This window comes from Podarcis gaigeae (genome assembly GCF_964106915.1).
Source record: "Podarcis gaigeae genome assembly, chromosome: 10".
Classification (NCBI taxonomy): Eukaryota; Metazoa; Chordata; class Lepidosauria; order Squamata; family Lacertidae; genus Podarcis; species Podarcis gaigeae.
The window spans coordinates 75,429,323-75,449,435 of NC_139686.1; the positions used below are offsets into that span (position 1 = coordinate 75,429,323).

The window sequence follows — 20,113 nt, forward strand, 5'->3', positions numbered from 1 at the left end:
TGAAAAGGAAAGAGTAAACATTTTTTAAAGAAACTTGTGGACTAGGAGCGATGACAAAGTCTTTTGGTGGTAAAAGTGTGTCTAGGCAGTGCCACTTCAAATGGCAGGTGTATGTTGGCATGGTCCTCCACCTTTCCCCCCAAAATATGCCTGCACCCGCCCCCCCGCTCTATATCAGGGGCAAGAATAGTGTGTCTGGAAACTTCTCTCTATCATTTAGGGCTCATTCACATATAATACTAAACCATATTTGCCATTTCCAAGAGGGCTTGCCTGCAACTTTCCACTTTCCACTCTTCTAAGCCTTGTTTGTGACTGAAAGGGCAAACCATTTGCCTGCAAACCAGAGTCAAACCCTGGTTTGCAAGCAGGTGAAAATTATAGAATGCACAGCATGTGAGCCTGACACTCCTGAGGGCTTGACACATACCACTATGGGAGGGTATGCCAGAAGGCCCGGTCATGGGTCATGGGCAGTAGCACTCAGCAGTGGCACCAGAGGGTCTCCCCTGCTGATGGAGGGGAATAACTGCTTTATGGTTGATATTTTGCTGCTGTTTTGTAGGTTATTTTTTTATTGTATTTTCTTTATATTTACTGAGTGGTATCCAATGGTGTCTGTCAACTGACAAGAAGAATCCATGAGTGGAATAGGGCAGAGATGCAATTTTCAGGTATCCCTTTATTGTTCCAAGATTGTAAGACATCTTGGAAACTGCTGAAGGCAAGGCTGATTTTAAATATTTCTGTCAGTTAAATTAATCAGTAGTAGGCTACGACCTTGCCAGTTTCTGGATGGATTATGTGGATGGGCCTGTGTAAATGTGGACTCCATGTCACATGAATTGTGAATAGGGTGGACAGGTGCACCTACTCATGGCTGACTCCTATGCTCCTCTGTGTTGGCATGGTGCCACAGAGCCCTGTGTAATGCAGCCCAGAGCGTTTTCAACCTGGTTCATACGCTGCTCAGCTCTTCAGGTGCTTCTGTAAAGATAAAGGTACCCCTGCCCACATGGGCCAGTCGTGTCCGACTCTGGGGTTGCGCGCCCATCTCACTTAAGAGGCCAGGGGCCAGCGCTGTCCAGAGACACTTCCAGGTCACGTGGCCAGCGTGACAAAGCTGCTCTGGCAAGCCAGCACCAGCGCAGCACACAGAAACGCCGTTTACCTTCCCGCTATAAAGCAGTACCTATTTATCTACTTGCACTTAGGGGTGCTTTCGAACTGCTAGGTGGGCAGGAGCTGGGACCGAACGACGGAAGCTCACCCCGCCGTGGGGATTCGAACCGCCGACCATACGATCGGCAAGTCCTAGGCACTGAGGTTTTACCCACAGCGCCACCCGCGACTCATCAGGTGCTTCTGTACCTGTGGTTTATTTACCATTTGGCTATAGTTGTATATGATATCACTAAGATATGAGCATTAGGCAGATCATGTTAATTGAATTAAAGGCTTCATGTAGATGGTAAAGAACAAGGACACACAGGATTAAACCTGAGAAGCACTGTGCAGATTTGAGGAAAACCCCTGCAGGACCCTGTTTCAATGGTGTTACTTCCCTTGGCAACTCTGTCAAGGATGAATATAGATGAGGGGTTGTATCCTGCTAAGTCATACTCAGAGCAGAACCACTGAGATTAATGGACCTGTATAATATGGAAAGCATAACTTCTTTGACACTGCTCATTAACCATGCTGGCATCCTCTTGGCCCTGGTGATGAGTTTCCTGATGAGTTTCTGTTATTGGGTTTTGAACAACTGCCAAACTTTTTGAAGAGATGTGGCCCTCTTTACTTTTCAGTTTTTTGTTGTTGTTTTTTACAAATCCCCTCTTTTTTTGGCAGTTTCCTCATTTGAAGTTAAATGTGTTGGATTTTCTTGGCAATTGTCTACTTAGTTATATGTTGAATTTGATAGCACTCTGGTCACTGATCCCAACTGTTCAGCATCTTGCACCAAGGCCAAGACTGCCACCCCTAACTGTCCTAGGATACTTCTTTGTCATAAGTGGAACATGCATGTCCCCAGACTATGTGAGGAACATTGATTGTGTCACTTTTATTGCAGCGTCTTCCTTTTTTGGTGCCTCCTTGATTTCATTCTCTATCTCAAGATCACCCTAGCCATTATGGTCAGGGAGACGATAGTGCAACACTGTAATACTGCCTATCATATTCCCACCCCCAGTTCTTAAAATGTAATTACAGTCTAGCTTTCCCTTTTTTAGGTCTGCGTGGTGGCCTTATTGGGACTAGTGATGCTATGTGTTTCTTACCAACCGGATGAGAAGACCTGCATACAGTTTGCCATCAAGGTACATTGCCTGATACTGTTTTTTCTTCCTTGTTAACCTCAAATATCTGAGAAGCCAGAAGGGGTGGTGGGTTTCTGGAGATCAGAGTGTTAGCCTTATTGTCCTGTCTTTTGCCTCTTCCAAGAAGAAGAGATTTTATAAGTAGGCAAATAAGTGCAAATGTGTTATGCCAGCCTTCCTCAACCTGGTGCCCTCCAGACATTTTGGACTACAACTCGCATCAGCTCCAGCTTGCACAGCTGTGATACACAGATAAAATAATTCAGCTTCTTGCAAGGGGTTCACACATTTTCACTGGGCTTGGTAGCCTACCATTATTTTGAGTAGCCAAGATGATTTTGTCACTTTACTTCTTTCTCTATGGAGGCAAAATGTATGTCCCTTTTGTACAAGCTGTCAGGGATCTGACATCAGAGCGAGAGGCGGAGGCAGGGTTCCAGAGCGATGCCGGAGAGGGGACCAGCAGGGGGGAAGGAATTCAGCGCAACACCAGTAGAGAAGGGAGGGAGATGGAGGAATTGGAGACTGGTCTCCAAGACCCTGCATCAGAGACTAGTGGAGAGAGTGCTGGCACACCCCTGCCTTCCCCTTACTTGCGCAGACAAGTTCCGTGCAGGGAAAATAGGAGGAGACTTGGCGTCAAACAGCTCTTATGCTGGAAAAGGTTCAAGAAACGCCCACTGACAGATTCTGCAAGTGACTGACCGGCCACGGAGTGTGGGCTGTCAGCCAAGGCATGGTGAACCAGGCAATCGGACACAACTAGCAGGCAACTTACGCACAAGTAACCCCTTACAACCATTACAGCAATCTGTCAGTCTCTGAAGTTACTTGTGCACAGGCAGGGAATCATGAGCCAGACTGGAGGTGCCGGTGCAGCGGAGCAGGCTGCGAGTGTGCAGGACTTGGTGAAGAGGAACCAGGACCTGGAAAGGCATGTAGCTCTGCTGACGGCGCGGCTGGATGAACGGCGGACCCAGGATGCGCAGGTTAGACCCACCCCAGTGGCAAAGAAGGTGCCAGGGCTGGTACACAAGTTTGGGGGGAAGCCCCAGGACTATAATGGGTTCCGAACGGAAATAGAGTACGCTTTGGAGCTGCAACTCGATGACTTTGCTGATGATGCAGAGAGGGTGGCATATATCGTGAGGCACCTTCAGGATGGCGCGCGGGAATGGGTGAGGCCCCTAATGGCCACTCAGAATGCTGCCATGAGGGACGTCTGGAAGTTCTTCCAGGCAATGGACGCAATGTATTCAAGCCAAATTGGGCAGAGTGTAACCCAGCGGGAGCTGATGAGAGGCAAGCAGGGGGATCTATCCGTTAGAGACTACTGGTTCCGCTTTGTGATGCTAATACACCGGCTTGAATGGGATCTAGATGACCCGCCCATACGGATGCTGTTTGAGGAGGGGTTGTCCCCAACCGTGAAGGACGAGCTCTCCCGCGCGCCCCGCCCACAATCTATGGATGAACTGACCAAAGCGGCACTTGCGATAGGAGCGAGGCAGGAAGCGCACGCTTTGGAAAGGCAGGAAGGGAGAGGAGAACGTTGCCCTGACTACCGCATTCCGGAGATGCCAAGGTTCTGGGGACGTTGAGCCAATGGAAATCGATGGTGCGCGCGCGTGCGTAAGGCTTCGAGCGCCAGCCAAGGATTCAAACGGGAGGGGAAGGCAGCCAAAAGCACCAAGAAGTGTTTCCTCTGCCAACGGCCAGGACAGGGTCTGTCCACAAAGAAAGGCTTGGCAAGGGATGGTGGGGGCCGCTGGGAGCGAGGAGGAGGCGGAGGAGGACAAGGTGCAGGGAAATGCCAGCGCTTGGCTGCCCACAGGGGGGCGCAGCAGCCAGGCAAGCAACTAATGGAAGTGCCCCAACCAGACCCACCCAAGGCGTCTATAGCAATAGAGGTGGTGCTAGAACTCCCAAACGGACACCCAGTCAAGGTTAAGGCAATGCTGGACTCAGGCAGCTCTTGCAATTTTTTCAGCAAGGAGTTCGCACTAGAGCACCAAATACACCTGCTGCCACTTGATTTTCCCCTTCAGGTCACCACGATAGATGGCAGGGAGCTGCTGGGAGGGGAGGTGGCACATCAAACACCACCAATGAGTATGAAGGTTTCCAGACACACCGAAACCATTGCCTTTCATGTGGCCACACTGGCGGGACCATACTGGGCATGAGCTGGCTAGTGCTACATGATCCAGTGGTGGCTTGGCATCAACGGACAGTCACCTTCGGGTCAGCGTGCTGTTTGGAACACTGTCTAGAGGGGGAAAGGCCAAGGGGGAGGTTGGCCAGGCTGGCAGCAACTACACTGGAGCCGAGAACAGAGGTGCCGCCCCAGTACGTGGACTTACAGGAGGTCTTCAGCGAGAGGGAGGCGGACAGACTGCCACCACATAGGCCCTTTGACTGTCAAATCAACCTACTCCCTGGGGCGCAGCTGCCAGTGGGTAAGCTGTACGCCATGTCGGACCGGGAGATGCAGGAGTTGCAGAACTTTATTGACAAGAACCTAAAAAGGGGGTTCATAAGGGAATCTAAGGCAGTGGGGGACAGCCCTGTGTTCTTCGTGGACAAAAAAAAACACGGATCAGCCTAGGCTTGTAGTGGACTATAGAAGGTTAAACCTCGTATCGGAACCCGTGACCTTCCCAATGCCCAGAATTGATGATATTCTAACTCGGGTAAGGAAGGGGAAGATCTTTACCAAGCTGGACCTCAGGGGAGCGTACAATTTGATTAGAATGAGGGAGGGGGACGAATGGAAAACCACCATGTTTACCCCCCTTGGGGCCTTTGAGTACCTAGTTATGCCATTTGGATTACAGTCGGGGCTCAGCCTGTTTTCAAAGCTTCATGCACCATGTGCTGGGACCCCTGCTGTACAAGAACTGCGTAGCATTTCTGGACGACGTCCTGATCTATTCGGACAATGAAAAGCAGCATGTCCAGGACGTCAGGGAAGTGCTGAAGCGGCTGCAGAGGCATCAGTTGTGGGTCAAGCTGGAGAAGTGCCAGTTTCATGCCAGAGAAGTGGAATTTCTGGGATACAAGTTATCAGACAAGGGCCTAGCCATGGACCCCAGCAAGGTGCAGGCAGTGCCAGAATGGAAGACCCCCAAAACCCGGAAGGATGTGCAGAGGTTCCTAGGGTTCGGCAACTTCTACCGGAAGTTCATCAAGAACTTCGCACACTTGACCGCACCCATCACAGATTGTCTCAGTAGCAAAAAAAGGTTCGTCTGGACTGAAAGTGCCCAACGATCCTTCAAGAGGCTAAAGAAGGCATTCGCCTCGGAGGAACAGCTCCTGCACGTGGATCTACAGAAGCCGATGAGGCTGGAAACAGACGCATCAGACCGGGCGGTGGGAGCAGTGTTGCTGCAGCCGGGAGGGCGCCAACACACCTGGAGACCGTGTGCCTTCTACTCGTGGAAACTGAGCAAATCGGAACAAAACTACACAGTGTATGATCGCGAACTGCTAGCAATTTACGTAGCCTTTCGGCAGTGGAGACACCTACTAATAGGGGCTCAGCACAAGATTCAGGTGTGCATGGATCACAAGAACTTGGAATATTGGAGAACGGCTCGAGTGCTCAACCAGAGACAGATTCGATGGGCACAGGAGTTCTCCAAGTTCTTGTTTGAGATCAAGTATGTGCCGGGAGAAGAGAACGTGAGGGCAGACGCACTGTCCGGGAAGCCGGAGTACATGGAAGGAGAAGGACCGCCGGAAGTAGGACACGTGTTCCCAGAGGAACGATGGGTGTGGGGGGGAGCGTTGGTTGGGAAACGAGAACTGACTGCGCTGATTTGCCAGGATAAATTTGTCCAAACCAGAATCAGAGAACTCAGGGAAGCGAGGGGAGGCCAGGGAGGCTTTGAGGAAAGGGAAGGACTGCTGTACTACAAGGGAGCAATGTATGTGCCCGGGGAAGCCTTGCGGGAAAGGGTGCTCAAACAGCTTCACGACAACCCAACAGCAGGGCATTTTGGGCAACACAAAACTATGTTACTGGTTACTAGGCAGTTCTGGTGGCCGAGGGTGAGGGAAGATGTACGAGAGTATGTACGTGGCTGTGACCACTGCCAACGGGCCAAGGGGGAGAGGGCGGCCCCAGCAGGGTTACTGGAACCCTTACCCACACTGGGAAGACCATGGGAGGTGGTGTCGATCGATTTCATGACAGATTTACCCAAATCCAGAGGGAAGACAGCAGTCATGGTAGTAGTAGATCTGCTAACCAAAATGTGCCATTTTATAGCATGTTCACATGCAGTAACGGCTGAGGAAACCGCCAGTTGTTTGTGGATCACATCTTCAGGTTGCATGGGGCTCCTTCGAGGGTTATCTCCGACCGAGGGAAACAATTTACCTCGAGGTTCTGGAGGAGGCTCATGAACTTATTGCAGGTGGAGGTGGGATTCTCGACGGTGAGACACCCGGAGACCATCGGGCAAGCAGAGAGGGCGAACAGCATTTTACAGCAATACCTACGCTGCTACATCAACGAGAGACAGAACGATTGGGTAGAGAAGCTAGCACTAGCGGAGTTTGCATATAACAACGCTGAGCATGTGTCCACGGGGATGAGCCCGTTCATGGCTAACTATGGGTGCCATCCCAGGGCCTTTCCCGGGAGGGGGGAGGAAGGATGGAGCATACCCGCTGCAGAGCAGTTCATGGAAGAAATGGAAGCCCTGCACCAGCAGCTTAAGATGAACCTGGAAAGGGCCAAGGAAGTGTACAAGAGGCAAGCAGACAAACGTCGCCAGGAAGGGGACACTATAAGGGTGGGGGACCGGGTGTGGTTATCCACCCAAGGCCTACCCTTCAAGGGAGGATGTAAGAAACTGCGGCCAAAACGGCTGGGGCCATTCGAGGTAACACACCAAGTGAACCCGGTGGCATTCCGGCTCAAATTGCCAGACAGCATGAAAATCCACCCAGTCTTCCATAGGTCACTGCTCTCACCGTACAGGGGGGAGCGGAGGGTCCGGGGGGAAGTAGGGGAAGGGCTCACACACCCACAAGTGGAGGAAAGGGAACATCACCACCAGGTGACGGAGATCCTGGATTCGCGATGGCGGGGGCGGCAGGTGGAGTACCTGGTAGCGTGGGAAGGGGAACCCGATTCTGAAAAGACGTGGGTTCCCGCGGGGGAGGTAGATGATGAGTATCTGGTGGAAGAGTTCCACAACAGGTATCCGAGGAAGCCCAAACCCCTGGAGAGATTCTGGGAGGAGCAATTTGCCACCACCGATGAGGAAGAGGAGGATTTTGCGGGTTTTCCAGCTTCCGAAGAGGAAGGAGGGGAAGCATCAGGAGAGGTGGAATCAGACTGGGAAGCCCGTCCCGCACGAAGAAATCGGAGCGGGTGGGAAGCGGGGTTTGAGTCCTCGGACAATGGCGGCAGCTCCTTTCGGGGGTTCCCTGCATCGTCGGCTGAAGAGGGGGACAAGGTTACGTCACCGGGTTGGGCCGGGGGTGGAGGGGGTCCTGGGGGGGGAGGTGGATGTCAGGGAACTGACATCAGAGCGAGAGGCGGAGGCAGGGCTCCAGAGCGATGCCGGAGAGGGGACCAGCAGGGGGAAGGAATTCAGCACAACACCAGTAGAGAAGGGAGGGAGATGGAGGAATTGGAGACTGGTCTCCAAGACCCTGCATCAGAGACTAGTGGAGAGAGCGCTGGCACACCCCTGCCTTCCCCTTACTTGCGCAGACGAGTTCCGCGCCGGGAAAATAGGAGGAGACTCGGCGTCAAACAGCTCTTATGCTGGAAAAGGTTCAAGAAACGCCCACTGATAGATTCTGCAAGCAACTGACCGGCCACGGAGTGTGGGCTGTCAGCCAAGGCATGGTGAACCAGGCAATCGGACACAACTAGCAGGCAACTTACGCACAAGTAACCCCTTACAACCATTACACACGCTATGAAAATTCTTGGGAGGAAGATGTTGCAGCCTAGGAAGCTGTCTCATTCAAAGTCTGTCTGGCCCAGTATTGTCCACAGTGACTGACCAGCAGTAGCCTTCCAGGGTTTCAGATAGGGGACATTTTCAGCCCTACCTGGAGAGGCCAACAATTGAACCTGGGACCTTCTGCTCTAACTATGTGCTATGGCCTTTCCCCTAACAATATGTGTTTGCGTGCTTGGATAAACCCCTCTCTTTCTGCCCATAACACTAAGGCTGCCATTTTGAATCCTGATGACTTTTGAAAAAGTCTGATAGTCTCCTGTGGAACAATGCACAGGAAGGTTTCTCTGCTGGATTCCAGAATTACATTTCAGGCTATGTTCCCCTCCAAATCTGTAGCAAAGTTTTACAATTGTTTCCCAGTGTTTTGCCGTGCCCTAGAAACTGAGTAATTGATATTCAAGCTGAGGGTCATAGCTGTCACTCAATGGGGCCTTAAATTTCTGGGTGCCATGAGCAACCTTGTTGCTATTTGTGGATTGCTGGGTTTTGTTTTTTTTGGCTCAATAAATTTGACAGATTTATTCATTATTGATCTGATAGCATGTGTACAAAGAAACCAAGGCATGATTAGGATTTTGTTTAAAGTCTTTATTCCCTTCCCCCCCTTTATCTTTTGCCAGTAGAACTGAAAAAGAGCCATGTGTGGGATGTCATTCACAGTCGAACACATCCCTTTCTCCTCTCTTCTATGTTTATGTAGCAATCACCAGCCTGTATTTATGTCAAGCTGTGAAAAACAGCAAATCCAAACTCCTTTGCTAGCTCCTTGCTTTGTTATGTGTGCAGTTTTGGAATTGCTTCTTAGTCTGCCATGTGATGGATCTGCTGATGAGATCTTAGGGTAACCTCGTGCACAAGCTTTGATCCTCTCCTTTGATGTCCTCATTCTGACATGTGGAGAAAATGTTCTGCCCTTCCAGTGCCTAGAACCATAGAATCATAGAATCATAGAGTTGGAAGAGACCACAAGGGCCATCGAGTCCAACCCCCTGCCAAGCAGGAAACACCATCAGAGCACTCCTGACATATGGTTGTCAAGCCTCTGCTTAAAGACCTCCAAAGAAGGAGACTCCACCACACTCCTGGGCAGTAAATTCCACTGTCGAACAGCTCTTACTGTCAGGAGGTTCTTCCTAATGTTTAGGTGGAATCTTCTTTCTTGTAGTTTGGAACCATTGCTCCGTGTCCGCTTCTCTGGAGCAGCAGAAAACAACATTTCTCCCTCCTCTATGTGACATCCTTTTATATATTTGAACATGGCTATCATATCACCCCTTAACCTCCTCTTCTCTAGGCTAAACATGCCCAGCTCCCTTAGCCGTTCCTCATAAGGCATCGTTTCCAGGCCTTTGACCATTTTGGTTGCCCTCCCCTGGACACGTCCCAGTTTGTCAGTGTCCTTCTTGAACTGTGGTGCCCAGAACTGGGCACAGTACTCCAGGTGAGGTCTGACCAGAGCAGAATACAGTGGCACTATTACTTCCCTTGATCTAAATGCTATACTCCTATTGATGCAGCCCAGAATTGCGTTGGCTTTTTTAGCTGCCGTGTCACACTGTTGGCTCATGTCAAGTTTGTGGTCAACCAAGACTCCTAGATCCTTTTCACATGTACTGCTCTCAAGCCAGGTATCACCCATCTTGTATTTGTGCCTCTCATTTTTTTTGCCCAAGTGCAATACTTTACATTTCTCCCTGTTAAAATTCATCTTGTTTGTTTTGGCCCAGTTCTCTAATCTGTCAAGGTCATTTTGAAGTGTGATCCTGTCCTCTAGGGTGTTAGCCACCCCTCCCAGTTTGGTGTCATTTGCAAATTTGATCAGGATGCCCTTGAGTCCATAATCCAAGTCGTTGATAAAGATGTTGAATAAAACCGGGCCCAAGACAGAACCCTGTGGCACCCCACTAGTCACTCTTCTCCAGGATGAAGAGGAACCATTGATGAGCACCCTTTGGGTTCGGTCAGTCAGCCAGTTACAAATCCACTGAGTGGTAGCATAGTCAAGACCGCATTTTACCAGCTGCTTTACAATAATATCATGGGGCACCTTGTCAAATGCCTTGCTGAAATCAAGGTAGGCTACATCCACTGCGTTCCCTTCATCTACCAGGCTTGTAATTCTGTCAAAAAAACGAGATCAGGTTCATCTGACATGATTTATTTTTCAGAAATCCATGCTGACTATTGGTGATCACAGCATTCCTTTCTAGGTGCTCACAGACTGTTTGCTTAATGATCTGCTCCAGAATCTTCCCTGGTATTGATGTCAGACTGACTGGGCGGTAATTATTTGGGTCCTCTCTTTTCCCCTTTTTGAAAATAGGGACAACATTTGCCCTCCTCCAGTCTGACGGGACTTCGCCTGTTCTCCAGGAATTCTCAAAAGATGACTGCCAGTGGTTCTGAGATCACATCTGCCAGTTCTTTTAATACTCTTGGATGCAGTTCATCTGGCCCTGGAGACTTGAATACATCTAGACTAGCCATGCAGTAAACATTTAACAGGGCAATAGCTCCTACCCCAAAGCCCACATGATTCTCCCTGTCTCTGAGGATTGCCTTGAAGGGTGCCTATACAGTGGTACCTCAGTGTAATGGTTATATGGGGTTGCTCGTGCGTAAGTTGCCGCCACTCCTGGCTAGGTAGCCTGGTTAAACCTTTCCTGGCTGGACAGCCCTTCACTTCGTGGCTGTTCAGTCGTTAGCAGAATCCGTCAGTGGGCGTTTCTTGAACTTCTTCCAGCAAAGAAGTTCTTTGATGGCAAGTCTCTGCCTGCTTTCCCTGCGCGGAAGTCTTCTGCGCAGGGTGGGTGTGGGTCGCGGAGGACCTGTGCTCTCCCCGCTGGTCTCCTGCGAAGAGTCCTGGAGCCCTCTCTCCGATTCCCCCATCCGCCCCCCTTTATCCCTGGTGTTACGTTGATTTCCTTCCCCAGCTGCTGAGTCTCCTCTCTCCCTGCTTGGCCCTTCTCCGGCATCGCTTGGGAGCCCTGCCTCCACTTCTGGCTCCAATGTCAGTTCCCTGACACTTAGTTTACGAACAACCTAGTTAACGAACTTTTTGGATTATGAACGCTTCAAACGCAGAAATGAGTGTTCTGGGTTGTTGTTGTTTTTTGGTATACGAATATACTCTGTTGGGGGTGCACTTTCGTTTTGAGTGCCACACTTCCATTGTCTGGCAACGGAGAATGGGGTTGTCAAGGCATTTCTGCAGCTGCGAGGGAGTGAAGCTGTGCGCCTGCCAGCTAGCTGGTTTGCAGCCGTGCAACTCCCTCCCCCCCATGCTGCTGCAGGAGGCACGCGCTCTAGGGAGCATTTCCTGCAGCAGCTTGGGGGGGGGATCTGTGTGGATCCCAGTTCAGCTACTGATTGATTATGTGACTGCAGAAATGGATAAAAGCCCCCCCCCCCCCCCAAGGAATGACTATCATCAGTGCAGGTAAGAAAATTTTAAAATTTTTATTTTTATCATCTACAATACTGTTTTAGTTATTTTATAGTACAGTACATTGATTATTGCTTTCATTTTATGTTAGATAGTAAAATTCATGTTAAATTGCTGCTTTAGGGGTTGTTTTTAAAGGTCTGGAACAGATTAATCCATGTTGCATTACTTTCTATGGGAAAGCGTGCCTTGGTTTGGGAACGCTTTGTTTTAGAACAGACTTCCAGAACGGATTAAATTCGTAAACCAAGGTACCACTGTTATATGTTTTACAGTCGCTGATGACCTAAATACTGCATTTGGAGGTATTTCTTTTAAAAATATTATTATAGATGTACCAACATTTCATAAGAATATGAGAAGAGCACTGCTGGATCAGACCAAAGGTCTGTGTAGTTGAACATTGCCCCTGCTTCCCACAAGCCAGGCTCTGAGGCAAGTGAGAGACTCCCTTGCTCTTGTTTTCTGGCAACAGCCATTTAGTTACATACTGTCTCTCTGAACTTCAACTTTCCATATGGCCATCCTGCTAAAAAGCCATCGATTTATTTCTCAAACATATTGAGAGGGTCACCTTTTCCGAGTCAAACTCGCTAAGGGGACTTTACACAATAAAATACTTTTGAAAAAAACTTTCCAACTACTACTATTATTATTTATTAAATTTATATACCACCTTAGTCAAAAGATGAATATAATACAAAACTTCATGTTGATTTCATGTTGATTCCACCTAAACATTAGGAAGAACTTCCTGACAGTAAGAGCTGTTTCGACAGTGGAATTTGCTGCCAAGGAGTGTGGTGGAGTCTCCTTCTTTGGAGGTCTTTAAGCAGAGGCTTGACAACCATATGTCAGGAGTGCTCTGATGGTGTTTCCTGCTTGGCAGGGGGTTGGACTTGATGGCCCTTGTGGTCTTTTCCAACTCTATGATTATATGAAAGCTCACACAATTAATAAAGTCAGGAACAATGATGAAACACATTCCCCCCCCCCCAAAGTCCCAAAGGGACTTGATATCAACATAGAGAGTCGCTAGTTGATAAGCCAGTAGAAATAAGTGGGTCTTCAAGGCCTTTCAGAAGTGTAGTACCTGAAATGTAGTAGTTTTATGAAGTCAGCTGACAGTGAATTCCATTGTCATGGTTGACCTTAACATGCGGGCAGGTTGGTATGGGCATAGTGGCCTGTCAAATGATTTGTTAGATCAATAGCTTTATGTTGGTTAACTGAAACTTAGACAGGGGTGTTGTTGATGGATTCTTGTTACTGTTCTTGTAAAAAATGTATCATAGATGTACTTTGGAATCCAATGTAACGCAATATCTGCTGGTATTTTTGAGCATCATAAGTATTAAATTATGTTAATAATAAATATGAGGGGAAAGTAGTAGCAGAATCATTTTGGGCTACTTCTTACTCTTGCACCTAGAGTTGGCCCTACCATTAGGCGGAGTGAACTGGCTACCTCCAGCTCACCAAGAAGTGAGGAGCAGCAGAGAAGAGTGGCGGGCTTCGGCTCAGGCATAAAAAAGCCTTGGGATGGCCCTGCTTACTGTCAGAGTAAACCTTTTCAGATGCAAGACTGAAAGTGTGCCTCCAATTTTAATTCAGAGCAGGATTGTGGCTTAGCTATCAGAATAATGGGAAATGCGATCCTAATGTGAATCCAGAACTCCATTAAACTTCAAAATAAGCACAATTTATGTCAGTATGAGATAAAAGAACAAGGCTTTTAGGAACTACATTGACACTGATGTACTTACAGCTATTGTTAGCAAGCTTGTTTTAAGAAACTTTTTTTAAAGATTTGTCTGACTTTTCCTTCAAGTGTGACTTAAATAAGTTAGCCCCCCATTGTTATGCAGTTTCCACAGCTACATTTGGCCCTCCACAATGTAGGGTAATTTCCAATGTTACTCATTCTCAGAGTAGACCCATTGAAATCAAGTCTATTGGCTCTTGTTGGGTTCTGCACACAGCAAAAAGGACAAAATGGAGGGGAGGGTTTTCAAACAGGAAAAACATTTACAAAATTTATAAAATTTGCAAGTTACGCAGTCACAGATCTTCTGTTGTCTAGTTTGAACTTTAGTTGTTTGTTCTCACTTTCCTGTGCATTTTCTCTGTCTTTTTTTTTTTAAAAAAAAATCATCATATTTCTCATGCAGCCTTATTACCAAAAGTACAGAGTTCAGTTAAAACTACCCCCAGTTTTCATTTTAAAAAAGCTTCCACAGTATAGTCATTTTATTTCAAAAGACTCTGCAAAATAAAATTCTGCACATTTTAACTTAGTTTGGGGGCAGAACATATATAACCACTTCAAATGTGGTCAATAAACCTGGCTATTCCCCTCCCCACCAAATGGAGTCACAAACAGGAAGATTGATTCATACAGTTGATGGAAGATGCATATACCTGGGCTATGGATTTTATCAAGACAGACAGACTTGGAACATCAAGGTCACAAAACTGCTTTTGTATTGATGGTTTGCTCATGCTGTGACCACAAAAAAGACTCTTCCTCCATGTCAAGTTGCTGACATAAGAAGCTGGGGGGGGGGCGGGGAAATGAGGGTGGTACTGACTAGAGAGTGATTTCCACCTCCTCTCATAATACAAAACTTGGAGTCATCCAGTGGAATTGCTTGGCAGTAGTTTCAGGGCAAACAAAAGAAAGTAGTTCTCCGTATAATGCAGGGGTGGGCAGTTTGTGGACCCCCGGATGCTCTTCCATCAAGTATGATCAGGGATTATGGGAGCTGCCAAGCAACATCTGAAGGGCCACAGGTTCCCCAAATCTGACTTATGAGATTCTCTGTGATTAACTCAAACAGCTTTTTAAAAGATGCAGGACAATTTCATCATCAGTAGCTGTGAAAAGTAGGGCTAGCTGCAACAAAATGCTGCAGCGTGGAGTGTTCCGGTTCCCTGCTCCACAATACTCCATTCCATTTCCCTTCCCACACAATTCCTCCACCACCACCAGTTAGTTAACGTTATGTGGCCACTGAGCATGCTCAGTCCTCATTGGGCTGTTTCAGTTCCTTCCACCCTCACTAAAGATTCTGTATACTTCAGCAAACATCATCCTTTTGTGTGGATGGCTCTGTTTTGGCCCAATGAGCAGTGGCGACACTTACCTCTACACATTGGAAATAGAGAGAATGATGGCTAAATGAAGTCTTCCTATTCACAGGCCACAGGCCTCTGAATTTTCGATGACAGGAACAAGAATCAAGTGGATGCCTTGCTTCTGTTGGCTCCTGGTAGAATCTGGTAGACCACTGTTGGGAGGATGCTGCTGAACTATATGGATTCTTAACTATATGGTAGTCTTAACTACCAGGGCTCTAATCGCATTCTTAAATGTACAATGACTGCTTAGAGTACACTGTTGGTAGGTTTAGGAGGCACTTGGGGCTCCAGTCCCCTCAATAATTTGAATTAGGAGGCCCAGCCCCCCAATATTGAGGGGACCAACACCCACCGCCAGGTGCCCTCCGGGTGCCCCAGCTCCCACCCAGCAGCTGGGACAAGCGAGGGTGAAGATTGCCCCCCGCATGTCGCGGGGAAGAGGAGGAGCATAAAGCAGTGCCACACTCCGCCTCCTTCTCCCTGCAGCATGTCATGTGATGTGTGCCCCCAATGTGGGGGGCAAGCTGGTGCCCCTGTTAACAATAGTAACAATAGTAACCGATTAGAAGGTTGTGTTTATGTTAGGTAGGCAAAAATAGTAACGTCAGTGCAGAATAGCAAAACAACAGCTATTCTGCACATGAAAATCTGATGAGATGTTACTAGGTTTGTGAAACAAAAAGAAAAATATGTTTCATACTCCGGGCCAGCCCACCCATGAGGCAAGGTGAGGAGACTGCTTTGGGTGGCAAGATCCACAGGGGAGCAGATCTTTATTACCCCCCTCCACTCACCCCTTCTTCCCTAGCTGGGAGGGGGGCATCCTTTGTGGTCCACCTCAGGTGCTAGAATGTACTCATACTCTGCATAGATGCAAGTGAGTTTCAGCAGGGAGGGCAGCAAAGAGATGTTTGTGTGCGTGGGGCAGTGGAAACGTTATTCAGTAAAGTCAAGAGGCCTACCCTTAGATACATTAAGAATACAAAGAAGTTCATCAAGTCCCTCGTTCTGTGATGGAGGCACACAGTATGCGATAAGCAACTCCCTTACAACACATTGATTTTGTTATACTGCATCTCAGGTTACATCATCAACTCCACAGTGAAGTCTTGAAACAGGCTGATCATCTATATTCATCCATGTGCCTAAATACGTCAACATGTTATGCTTCCACAGCCTTTTTGTGTGATTTCACAAACAAGTTAAGCAATTCAAGCAAAGTCCCATGCTTGGGGCATGTTGGTACAGTAATGACACCCATCAGTTAAATATAATTACCTGCTTATGGCTTACTGGAAGCATCTGATAGGCCAGCACAGGAAAGAGGCTATTCACCTAGGTGGATTCTTGATCTGATCTGGCGGAATCTTTTCTCATTCTTTATGGTCTTGTTTCCTAATGTTCAAAGAGCTTAAAATATATTACATCTGTAATCTTGTAAAGTAGGCTTACTTTACAAGATGTATCATCAGCATACAGATTGAGAGATGGGGCTAAAGCTGAGAGATATTAACAAAAGAGAAGCACTATTTTTAACAAAAAATATATTGGCTCCAATGAAGAGTTAGACTTGCAGGCAAAATGCTAAATTATATGAGCCTGTTTTTTCTAGCATCACCTCTCCTTTTATTGTATTTTAGCATCTCGTCCTGCTGTCTTTATTTTTTGACTTATCAGCTTTTCTAATGCTACCTAGCATATAGCTCACATCATAGAATCATAGAGTTGGAAGGTCCTTAGCCAATACTCTATCACAGCTCTATTAACTGTTCAGAATCATCTCTGTTTGGAGATGTAACCCTTTTAAACTCAGCTCAACATTGTGAATATTTCTCTGCTCCCGCCCCTTGATTGAAGTTTGCTTTCTTGCTCATAGATTGCAGCATCAAGTGATGGCATGCATCTGTGAGCTAGACAAAATTTGTAAATGTCCAAAAACTCAGATGGATTGGTGAATTTTGACAGGTACCCAGATGTGATTGGCAGAGCTCATTGGTGTTTGTTCAAAACACAGGAAAATCATCACCTATTTCTGGACATTTGTGAAAGTCATCTGGGACTGTCAGAGTTCATATATAAATGGCAACCTTCACCAACTTGCAAACATTCACTGTAAAGCCCATATAAAATTGCTTGTAATGCTGAAAATAAATTCATTGTGTTTCCTTTCCAGGTTGCATACTTTCTGCTGAGCGCTCTGAGTCTGATTGTCTGTGTTTTGGCAGTAGCTTTTGCTGCCTACTGTTATTCACAGATCACACAGTTTACCTGTGAAACCATCACTGAGGCCTGTCAGTGTAAACTGGAAACAGTGGATCCTCTCAGCAGAACCTTCATGTACAAGAATGTATCCGACTGTACCGACATCACCAATACTTTCAACCTTTACTTGCTGATCCAGATAGTGCTTAACCTCCTTGCAGCAATTGTGGGCTTCACAGTGTGTTTTGTGATGTGGAAAGACAGATACCAGGTCTTTTATGTAGGCATCTGGCTACAGTCATTAACTACTACTGAAGTCCAACAACAGAAAGTATAGGCATCCAGGCTGTGTTGAGAAGAACAGTAAATCATCATCATCATCCCACCATCCCATGGATAAAGCTGGGGAACGGAGAGAGAAATTGCTCAATTAATATTATTGGTTCGGAGAAATTATGTGAAATTTCTATAACAACAGTTACCAGACCCTCTGCCACATCTCCTAGGTGCACCAAGGAGATCTCTGCCTGTTTCCCTTTCTAGATCAGGAACTGCAGGCACTATTTGCCTATACATTGAAATGTGGATGTCATCTATCCGTATTGCTTTCATTACACATTCCCCATCTACTTTCTGGTGCAGCTAGTCATGGGCAAATACTTTTTTTAAAGTGCAAGTCAAGTTGGATTGGAGTAGTTATGTTTTCAGGTTAAGCTTACCTCTAGGTAGTAGTAGCTCAGGGGGCTACTTCTAGTGTACCATGAGGCAAGTACCCCAGGATTAAATGCCAAAAAGGCAAGCCCCATACAGTGGTACCTCGGGTTAAGAATTTGTTCTGGAGGTCTGTTCTTAACCTGAAACTGTTCTTAACCTGAGGTACCACTTTAGCTAATGGGGCCTCCTACTGCCACCATGCGATTTCTGTTCTCATCCTGAAGCAAAGTTCTTAACCCAAGGTACTATTTCTGGGTTAGCGGAGTCAGTAACCTGAAGCGTATGTAACCCGAGGTACCACTGTATATGTTTTTAATCTGATCCTTCCTCCAAGGAGCAAAAGGTGGCACAATGCAGCCTCTCTCACAGCGATATGCAGTTAAGTTTTTTTCAGATTACACCCATGAACATGGTTAAGGCCATTGATTAACCCGAGGTACGATTTCTGGGTTAGCAGAGTCTGTAACCTGAAGCGTATGTAACCTGAAGCGTGTGTAACCCGAGGTACCACTGTATATATACCTTTTCCCCAAAAATATGTTTTTACACAGATGGATTTTCAGTTTATAGAATAGCAGCTTGGTTGGCCTGTCCTCCATGGTTGCTCAAAATAACATGCATATCTTCTGCTGAAATGGTCAGGTCAAACTATGTGGTTATGTACAATGGTGGGCATAGACCCATCCCATTATGCTTTGCCAGTGTGGAACATAGCCATGGAGTGTGTCCTAAGAGCTTGGATGGAGGATAGATACAGTGCAACGTGTAAACCAGACCTGTTATGAAAGGAAGTTTCTAGAAAGTGGTTCCCTAGCCTTAAATCTGTTCCTATAGATCCAGGTAACCTGGAGTCCAGGTTATGGTCACTCAGTACCTCTAAATGTGGAATGTGTGGATGATCATATGTGACCTTCAGTAACATAAGACAGTGTTGCCACTCCTGTGGTAATCCACTTTATCTAAACTATTGTAGTTGTCCAGCCCATTTGAATGATGGTATACTTTACATTAATCCAGGACCACATATTTTAATTTACACTTAAAATATCATCATGTTAAAACAATATATTCAAAATTAGTCATTGGGCACAATTCAGATTTTTTATTATTAAATACAGCAGAAACTTGCTTAAGTATCTTGATCCCACTGAAACTAACAGCAAAGATTCAATTGACTTACCAGATCTAGACTGTATTTTAACCCCCTGTGAAAACAACAAAACTAGGAACACTGCCGATAGGAGTGTTGTCTCTGGAATGCACCCTTCACCCCCTGTCCTCCCCAACAGAGGCACCAACTTGAGCAGAAGATTGTGGGCATCAATGATGTATGGGATGCCGGGAAGAGCCAGGGGACAGAGCCAAATGCCGTGGGATCACTACTTCTTTGGCGCTTGGCCTATTCTTCCCACCCACCCCACCCACTGGCCGGGAGCTGCTTTCCCCCTCCACAGCAGGAAGGGGAGGAGGAAGAGCTGCCAGCAGCTGAAACCAGGCCACACCATAGTTGGCTCCGTGGTAGGCCTTTTCTGACCCTGATTGTCCTCACATTGAGGGGGGCAATATTTTATGGGAGGACAAAGGGACCTGAGCCCCTTAAGAGTCAGCACCTAAGAGTGTTATAAATGACATTGACATAAACGTTAATACTTAAGAAAGGTATTTAAGAATTGTGTCACACAAATCCATAGCAGATGAGAGCATAAGCTTCTCTTCTGTCCATTTACCTTGTTCCAAAAGTTGTCTCTTTAGAGCTGCTTTTTTTAACCCAGATAACCTTTTGGCTTTACTCTATAATATTATTTACAGTGGTGCAAAACCATGTAGGGTTAACAAAAAACCATGCACAGCAAAGTCTTGGGATTGACTCTAATTATGTCTAAATTTTTTTTAGTTCATTATATACAGTGCTTTTTTCTGTAGCCACGCATACCCCTAAACATTTTGTGAATCTTTGTAATTTTGTCCATTTACTATATTTATTTTCCCCGATTTGAACTATAAAATGGTGATTTTCTTGAGTCAAAATGAGAATACACCTAAGCATTTTTAAAGGAAAAAAAGCAGTGTGTGTGTGTGTGTGTGTGTGTGTGCGCGCGCGTGCGTGCATATATATATGTTGTTGTTGTTTAGTTGTGTCTAACTCTTCGTGATCCCATGGACCAGAGCACGCCAGGCCCTCCTGTCTTTCACTGCCTCCCGCAGTTTGGTCAAACTCATGCTGGTAGCTTAGAGAACACTATCCAACCATGTCTTCCTCTGTCGTCCCCTTCTCCTTGTGCCCTCCATCTTTCCCA

The 20,113-nt window shown here is 46.9% G+C and overlaps 1 protein-coding gene and 1 long non-coding RNA gene across 2 annotated transcripts in view; one reads left to right on the forward strand and one right to left on the reverse strand.

Moving 5' to 3' along the window:
* LOC310826612 overlaps window positions 1-9,716 on the reverse strand; it is a 40,921-nt gene extending 31,205 nt beyond the window's left edge. Inside the window, exon 1 of the long non-coding RNA XR_014555889.1 lies at window positions 9,245-9,716. This is a non-coding gene — a long non-coding RNA (uncharacterized lncRNA). The remainder of the gene's footprint in view (window positions 1-9,244) is intronic.
* SSPN (sarcospan) overlaps window positions 1-18,898 on the forward strand; it is a 27,702-nt gene extending 8,804 nt beyond the window's left edge. Inside the window, exons 2-3 of the mRNA XM_083701624.1 lie at window positions 2,235-2,321; window positions 17,074-18,898. Of these exons, the coding sequence (XP_083557750.1) occupies window positions 2,235-2,321; window positions 17,074-17,439 (453 nt within the window). The 3' untranslated portion in view covers window positions 17,440-18,898. The remainder of the gene's footprint in view (window positions 1-2,234; window positions 2,322-17,073) is intronic.
* Window positions 18,899-20,113: the final 1,215 nt, after the last annotated feature.